Genomic DNA, 8,141 nt, shown 5'->3' on the forward strand with positions numbered 1-8,141 from the left:
GTCAAGACCAAGACACAATGAGACGTGACTGGAACACCAACGGTCTCTGTCCATGCTCTGTCCACTCTCTGTGCTGTGGACACGTCCTCAGGTGATGGAGGTGAAGGTGGAGAACAGCTTGATGGAGTGTTGACCAGCTCCTGCTCCACTTTACACAAGCTGGAAAAGTCCCACACACACCAGGTCCCTCTTTGAAGGTTCCAGAGTCTCATTGTCCTCTGAAGGACACTTGTTAAGGTCCAACATGAAGGAACGGGATTCAAACCTCAACAAAGAATTTAGACTAACAACAAAACATCTCTACAGCTTCCAATGAACCAACACATGAAGAGGAGGAGGAGGAGGAGGAGGGGGAGGAGGAGGAGGAGGAAGAGGAAGAGGAGGAAGAGGAGGAGCAGGATGAGGAGGAGCAGGATGAGGAGGAGCAGGATGAGGAGGAGGAGGAGCAGCAGCAGGAGGAGGAGCAGGAGGGGGAGGAGCAGGAGGAAGAGGAGCAGGAGGGGGAGGAGCAGGAGGAAGAGGAGAAGCAGGAGGAGGAGGAAGAGCAGGAGGAGGAGGAAGAGGAGGAGGAAGAGGAGGAGCAGGAGGAAGAGCAGGAGCAGGAGGAACCCTGGTTCGATGCTGGACTCTCTCAGCTCTTCACACTGCACCACCGACACTCAGCAGATCTTCTGGTGGTTCCTCTGTCGCTCACTGCTGGATGAAGCTCTGCTGTCCTCAGTGGACCTTCAGGACACACAGTGTCCTCTCTGCTGTCCTCAGTGGACCTTCAGGACACACAGTGTCCTCTCTGCTGTCCTCAGTGGACCTTCAGGACACACAGCGTCCTCTCTGCTCTCAGTACCTGCAGAGAGAAGAGAGGACATGAGGACATGAGGACAGTCTCTGAGGAGCAGCAGGACTTCAGTCCTGTCCACAGCAGCAGCTCAGAGCTCATGAAGGACCACCACTGTCAGACCAACACAACCAGCCTGTGGCTCCTCTGATTGGCTGACTGTGTCCTCTGCTGTCCAATCCTGAAGCTGCTCAGCGTTGTCCTCTCACAGCCTCACTGAGACGTCCAACACTGGATCTTTGTTCTCACACTAACTGTGTTTAGTAGAAACCTGCTGGAAGCAGCAGGGACTCACTCCAACATCTACTGACCTGAGAGTCTGTAGGCTGCAGTCTGGACTCTTCTGAAGACCAACCAGCTGCTCCACATCTGGATCCTGAAGGTTGTTGGAACGCAGGTCGAGCTCCTTCAGGTGGGAGGGGTTGGACTTCAGAGCTGAGGCCACAGAAGAACAGCTGATCTTTGACAAACTGCAGCCAAACAACCTGAATAAAGAGAGAAAGCATGAGAATGAATGAGGAGAACCAATCAGATGTGTTGATGGAGAAATGAGCAGCTCCTCATTACTGAGTCCTGATCAATGAGCTGTTCTGTTGTTGTGGATCTTCATCATCACCCTCACCATCCTCATGTCAGCACAACCTTCACACTCCTCCTCATGTCCACACACATCAGTAAGAAGCTGCTGAGCTCAGTCCATCTCTCACTGCAGGACCAGAGTCTCACATCACTAACATTCCTCCTTCTACAACAGTAACAGACAGTCAACTGACCTCAGAGTCTCCAGACTACAGAGTGGACTCTCCAGAAAACCACACAGCTGCTCAACTCCTGAATCCTGCAGCTGGTTGAAGCTCAGGTCCAGATGTTTCAGATGTTTCAGGAGGGAGGGGTTGGACTTCAGAGCTGAGGTCACAGAAGAACAGCTGATCTCTGACAAACTGCAGTCCCACAACCTGAATAAAGAGAGAAAGAAGTGAGATTAGAGGACAAAGTGTGATGTTGAAGTCATTGAGAGTGAAGAAGTTTTTCATTATTTAGGTGTTTGTTGGGTTGTTTAGTTTGATATAAATTAATTCTAAAATACTTGTTTAACTCCACAGTTCATTTACAAAAAGCCTTTAATTTATAGTGTGTGATTTACTGTAAACATTTGTTTGCTTTTTAAAGGTCCTTTAAGTAACAGTGTGAATATTTCTCATGGTCTTATAATAAGAAGGGTCATTTGAGTGTCGCCCCCTACTGGTAAACCTTGGTGGTAACTAGCTGCTCACCAACCCGACCCCCCCAGCCTTTAAGTCACAGCTCCTCTAATTCAATTCAGACAATAATACTTTAGAGAGCTGGGCTGCTACATGAGCTGAAATGAGCAGCTGATCATGTTCAGAAGAGACTGATCACACTGATCCTTGTTGTTCATTTCTTCTTCTGAAGAAGGTTGGAGCCCCGAGGAAGTGAAAGAAGAAGGAGCTTATTATTGTCACTGATGTGATCTTTGTTCTTCTGGAGAGCTGAATTGATGTGACAGCAAACAGAAGCAGTGTCCAGTGGGAGGACAAGTCAACAGCCAAGCTTACTGGACATCAAGACAACAAGTCCAGTTTGTGTAAAGGAGGACAAAACGCTGCAGCAATTTAAAGTGTATTTAAAAGATGTTAATAGGACTAAATTACAGTTCAGGGTGAAAACAATGAATTAAATAAGTCCAATGTGATTAAAACTAGACACTCCTATAGATATATTTGATCTTCCTGTGTCTCACATAGAGTCTAAAAGGTTCAAACAGAGTTGGACTTTCCAGGCAGCAGCAATAGTGTGTTACTCTAAAAGGCCAGCAGGGGGCGCATAGTGATTGAAGGCAGTGGAGCCCCCAGGTGGAGTCCTGTACGTACTGCACCTACAGTTAATTTGAAGGTGTGAACATTTATTTTGAAGGGGTGTTTGCTTTTGTCTCTTCCTGGTGAGCCGTCAGCAGAATGTGTTGCTGGGCTGTTTTCCTCTGTGTTTCTGTACACACCCCCGGGGCTCGCCAACCACCATCTTCTCTGTGCACAGAACGGAAAATCCCCCCCCGGCGCTCACAACGCAGACGCTGGGGGGAGGGGGGGTCTGTGTGGACTATGGTATTGAATCCTGGCGGCGCCACTGATTGGAGGAGCCTCAAAGCTGCACAGAGGCAGCTGCATATTAAATCCTGCAGCCGAGACAAACGCCAGCTCAACCTGTCTGCCTCTTTGTTTCCTGCTACAGGATTTAATGTCACCCTCCATGACACACACTGGGTCAGGGGGGCAACAATGGCAGAGTGAGTGAGAGTTTGGAGCTCCAGCTGGGAGATCAGTGACTCTTCATCCAGGAGAGATCAGCCTGCTTTGAAAGCTGAAGGTGAACATGGAGCCTGTCAGAGCTGGACAGTGAATTGTCCAGTGCAGCACCTTGTTCTTCTACCAAGCTTTGAAATGTGGAGCTCCACACGGCTCTGCCACAGTCACAGGACTAAAGTCTCAGTTTCTCATGGAGATCCTCAGTGTGGATCATCTCATATCAGCCTGATGTCTGACCTTTAGTGGAACACAACTTTCACTGCACACAAACTCAAACATGGAGTCTTACTCTAGAGTCTCCAGACTACAGAGTGGACTCTCCAGAAAACCACACAGCTGCTCAACTCCTGAATCCTGTAGCCGGTTCCCACTCAGGTCCAGATGTTTCAGATGTTTCAGGAGGGAGGGGTTGGACTTCAGAGCTGAGGCCACAGAAGAACAGCTGATCTTTGACAAACTGCAGCCCCTCAACCTGAATAAAGAGAGAAAGCATGAGAATGAATGAGGAGAACCAATCAGATGTGTTGATGGAGAAATGAGCAGCTCCTCATTACTGAGTCCTGATCAATGAGCTGTTCTGTTGTTGTGGATCTTCATCATCACCCTCATCATCCTCATGTCAGCACAACCTTCACACTCCTCCTCATGTCCACACACATCAGTAAGAAGCTGCTGAGCTCAGTCCATCTCTCACTGCAGGACCAGAGTCTCACATCACTAACATTCCTCCTTCTACAACAGTAACAGACAGTCAACTGACCTCAGAGTCTCCAGACTACAGAGTGGACTCTCCAGAAAACCACACAGCTGCTCAACTCCTGAATCCTGCAGCTGGTTCCTACTCAGGTCCAGATGTTTCAGATGTTTCTGGAGGGAGGGGTTGGACTTCAGAGCTGAGACCACAGAAGAACAGCTGATCTCTGACAAACTGCAGTCAATCAACCTGAATAAAGAGAGAAAGAAGTGAGATTAGAGGACAAAGTGTGATGTTGAAGTCATTGAGAGTGAAGAAGTTTTTCATTATTTAGGTGTTTGTTGGGTTGTTTAGTTTGATATAAATTCATTCTAAAATACTTGTTTAACTCCACAGTTCATTTACAATAAGCCTTTAATTTGTAGTGTGTGATTTACTGTAAATAAATATTTGTTTGCTTTTTAAAGCTCCTTTAAGTAACTGTGTGAATATTTCTCATGGTCTTATAATAAGAAGGGTCATTTGAGTGTCGCCCCCTACTGGTAAACCTTGGTGGTAACTAGCTGCTCACCAACCCGACCCCCCCAGCCTTTAAGTCACAGCTCCTCTAATTCAATTCAGACAATAATACTTTAGAGAGCTGGGCTGCTACATGAGCTGAAATGAGCAGCTGATCATATTCAGAAGAGACTGATCACACTGATCCTTGTTGTTCATTTCTTCTTCTGAAGAAGGTTGGAGCCCCGAGGAAGTGAAAGAAGAAGGAGCTTATTATTGTCACTGATGTGATCTTTGTTCTTCTGGAGAGCTGAATTGATGTGACAGCAAACAGAAGCAGTGTCCAGTGGGAGGACAAGTCAACAGCCAAGCTTACTGGACATCAAGACAACAAGTCCAGTTTGTGTAAAGGAGGACAAAACGCTGCAGCAATTTAAAGTGTATTTAAAAGATGTTAATAGGACTAAATTACAGTTCAGGGTGAAAACAATGAATTAAATAAGTCCACTGTGATTAAAACTAGACACTCCTATAGATATATTTGATCTTCCTGTGTCTCACATAGAGTCTAAAAGGTTCAAACAGAGTTGGACTTTCCAGGCAGCAGCAATAGTGTGTTACTCTAAAAGGCCAGCAGGGGGCGCATAGTGATTGAAGGCAGTGGAGCCCCCAGGCGGAGTCCTGTACGTACTGCACCTACAGTTTATTTGAAGGTGTGAACATTTATTTTGAAGGGGTGTTTGCTTTTGTCTCTTCCTGGTGAGCCGTCAGCAGAATGTGTTGCTGGGCTGTTTTCCTCTGTGTTTCTGTACACACCCCCGGGGCTCGCCAACCACCATCTTCTCTGTGCACAGAACGGAAAATCACCCCCCGGCGCTCACAACGCAGACGCTGGGGGGAGGGGGGGTCTGTGTGGACTATGGTATTGAATCCTGGCGGCGCCACTGATTGGAGGAGCCTCAAAGCTGCACAGAGGCAGCTGCATATTAAATCCTGCAGCCGAGACAAACGCCAGCTCAACCTGTCTGCCTCTTTGTTTCCTGCTACAGGATTTAATGTCACCCTCCATGACACACACTGGGTCAGGGGGGCAACAATGGCAGAGTGAGTGAGAGTTTGGAGCTCCAGCTGGGAGATCAGTGACTCTTCATCCAGGAGAGATCAGCCTGCTTTGAAAGCTGAAGGTGAACATGGAGCCTGTCAGAGCTGGACAGTGAATTGTCCAGTGCAGCACCTTGTTCTTCTACCAAGCTTTGAAATGTGGAGCTCCACACGGCTCTGCCACAGTCACAGGACTAAAGTCTCAGTTTCTCATGGAGATCCTCAGTGTGGATCATCTCATATCAGCCTGATGTCTGACCTTTAGTGGAACACAACTTTCACTGCACACAAACTCAAACATGGAGTCTGACCCCAGAGTCTCCAGACTACAGAGTGGACTCTCCAGAAAACCACACAGCTGCTCAACTCCTGAATCCTGCAGCTGGTTCCAACCCAGGTCCAGATGTTTCAGATGTTTCAGGAGGGAGGGGTTGGACTTCAGAGCTGAGGCCACAGAAGAACAGCTGATCTCTGACATCCTGCAGTTAAACAACCTGAATAAAGAGAGAAAGAAGTGAGATTAGAGGACAAAGTGTGATGTTGAAGTCATTGAGAGTGAAGAAGGTTCAGATTGGAAGACTGAACCTTCTTCAGACTTTTTTTTCTTCTCCAGACTTTTCTTTTTTTTGTTCTTTGTTTTTTATACTTTTGTTTTTGCTTTTGTTATAATTGTTGTGATTATTTTGGTTTTTGCTCTGTTGTTGCTCAGGCTGGTTTAATCTCTCCTTTCCTCTCCTCTCCTCTCCTCTCCTCTCCTCTCCTCTCCTCTCCTCTCCTCTACCTCTGACTCTGGTTTCTACAAAGTTTCTCCCTGTTGGAGGAGTTTTTCTTTCCACAGTCACAAACACACCTGCTTGCTCATGTGGATATGTTGGGCTTTTCTATTTTCTCTATAAAAGCACATTGGAATGACTGTAGTGTATTTAAAAATGTCTATTTTTTAATAAAAAAAACAAAAACATGCTGATCACTAACATGCTGCAGAGCTCAGTCCACCTCTGTCCTCCAACATCTGGATCCTCCTAAACTCCTCAACAGATTCTCCCTCCAGACAGTGAACTGACCTCAGAGTCTCCAGGTTACAGTTTGGACTCTCCAGTCCAGAACACAGAACCTTCACTGATGAATCCTCCAGATGGTTCAAGCTCAGGTCCAGAAGTTTGAGATGTGAGGGGTCAGACTTCAGAGCTGAGGAGATCACTTCATAGTGAGGACCAGAGAGGTTACAGTTAGAAAGTCTGTAATGAGACACAGAGAGGACAGGACGTTGTTATGAGGACACTTTGTTGGACATCAGAGCTTCAGATCATCTTCTCTGGGTTTGACTTTGGCTTCATGTGGACGTGAAGGAGAGAACATGGAGTTCCACATGTTGAGTTCATGTCTTCAGTTCAACATGTGGAAGTGAAGCTGTGGAGTGGAGCTGGACGTCCTGCTACTTGTTTATATTCAACGTCCTCTGGACGATGGTTACGACATTGAAAGGTACAAGATCAAAGATCCTGATCGTCAGCAATTCTTTGTGATATTTTATTATTTCAGTCTGGACATTTGTTAGATGATGGTTCTTCTACTAGAACCACTGAAGATCCAAAAGATCAGTTTTACTGAGTGCAGATTCATGTAAATATTTCTCTTCTTAAAGCAGCAGGTGACATGTTTAGTAAATCATTCTATTTCTGACTGTATTTCATTTCTTTCTTAGCAGGACGAGGAAGAAGATTCACTGAATTGATCTTTGTTCACGTCATTCTGAGTTTCTTTATCTGGTTTTTAAAATTCTAAAATCAAATGACTTTAATCAAAATGATCATTTTGGTCTTTTTCTGGATTTTTCTCATCATCAGATCTCATGAAGAGAAATAAAGCATCAGTGATCTGATCTTCATCATCAATATGATCAGTACATCCACAGTGGGACTCACAGTGCTGAGCCACATGTTTCTTCATGACAGATCATTGAGGAACATCTGCACAGAGGAACTGCAGGAACTACTTTCTACAAACATCACTGAGACATGTGACCATGAAGACATGTGGACTCACCGAGCCTCCCTGCAGTTCCTCACAGCTGGGATCAGCCTCCGTCGTCCCTCCTCTGAGGTCTGGTACTTCTGCAGGTCCAACTCCTCCAGGACCTGGTCTGACATCTGCAGCATGTAGGCCAGAGCTGAGCAGTGGATCTCAGAGAGTTCCTTCTCTGATCTGTTCTCTGACTTCAGGAAGTCTTGGATGTCCTGATGGACTGAGACGTCCTTCATCTCCGTGAGACAGTGGAAGATGTTGATGCTTCTGTCAGGAGACATTTCTTTACTGTCGATCTTCTTCAGGTTCTGGATGACTCTCTGGATGGTTCCTGGACTGATCTCTGTCCGACCCAGCAGACCCTCTAAGAGTCTCTGGTTGGACTCCAGAGAGAGGCCATGAAGGAAGCGGACAAACAGGTCCAGGTGGCCGTTCTGACTTCTGAGGGACTTCTGCAGGACTTTCTGCAGGAAGTAGTCCAGAGATGAGAACCCAGGATCCTCTCCAATGAAGGTCTTCAGTTCTTCAGTCTTCCTGCTGGTGAAACAGTGGAACAAGTCGACTGCAGCCAGAAACTCCTGAACACTCAGATGGACGAAGCTGTAGACGGGTTTCTGGAAGATCACAGACTCTCTCTTGAAGATCTGAGTACAAATTCCAGAGT

General features: G+C 46.5%; 1 protein-coding gene across 17 annotated transcripts in view; it reads right to left on the minus strand.

Moving 5' to 3' along the window:
• Positions 1-501: 501 nt before the first annotated feature.
• The window catches only part of LOC308148699 (NACHT, LRR and PYD domains-containing protein 12-like), a 14,605-nt gene continuing 6,965 nt past the window's right edge, over positions 502-8,141 (minus strand). For 6 of the 17 annotated variants that reach the window (XM_080522209.1, XM_080522208.1, XM_080522200.1 and 3 more), the window contains 8 exons: positions 7,499-8,141; positions 6,517-6,690; positions 5,764-5,946; positions 3,920-4,102; positions 3,449-3,631; positions 1,609-1,791; positions 1,137-1,320; positions 502-836 (listed from right to left, as the gene is read on the minus strand). The exon at positions 7,499-8,141 is cut by the window's right edge and continues 1,146 nt beyond it. In XM_080522209.1, coding sequence (XP_080378335.1) covers positions 759-836; positions 1,137-1,320; positions 1,609-1,791; positions 3,449-3,631; positions 3,920-4,102; positions 5,764-5,946; positions 6,517-6,690; positions 7,499-8,141 — 1,811 coding nt within the window. In that variant the 3' untranslated portion in view covers positions 502-758. Of the gene's footprint in view, positions 845-1,130; positions 1,321-1,608; positions 1,792-3,448; positions 3,632-3,919; positions 4,103-5,763; positions 5,947-6,516; positions 6,691-7,498 lie in introns of all 17 variants that reach the window. The other 11 variants (XR_013937203.1, XM_080522207.1, XM_080522206.1 and 8 more) reach the window with 11 other exon arrangements.

This window comes from Blennius ocellaris (genome assembly GCF_963422515.1).
Source record: "Blennius ocellaris genome assembly, contig: SCAFFOLD_212, whole genome shotgun sequence".
NCBI lineage: Eukaryota > Metazoa > Chordata > Actinopteri > Blenniiformes > Blenniidae > Blennius > Blennius ocellaris.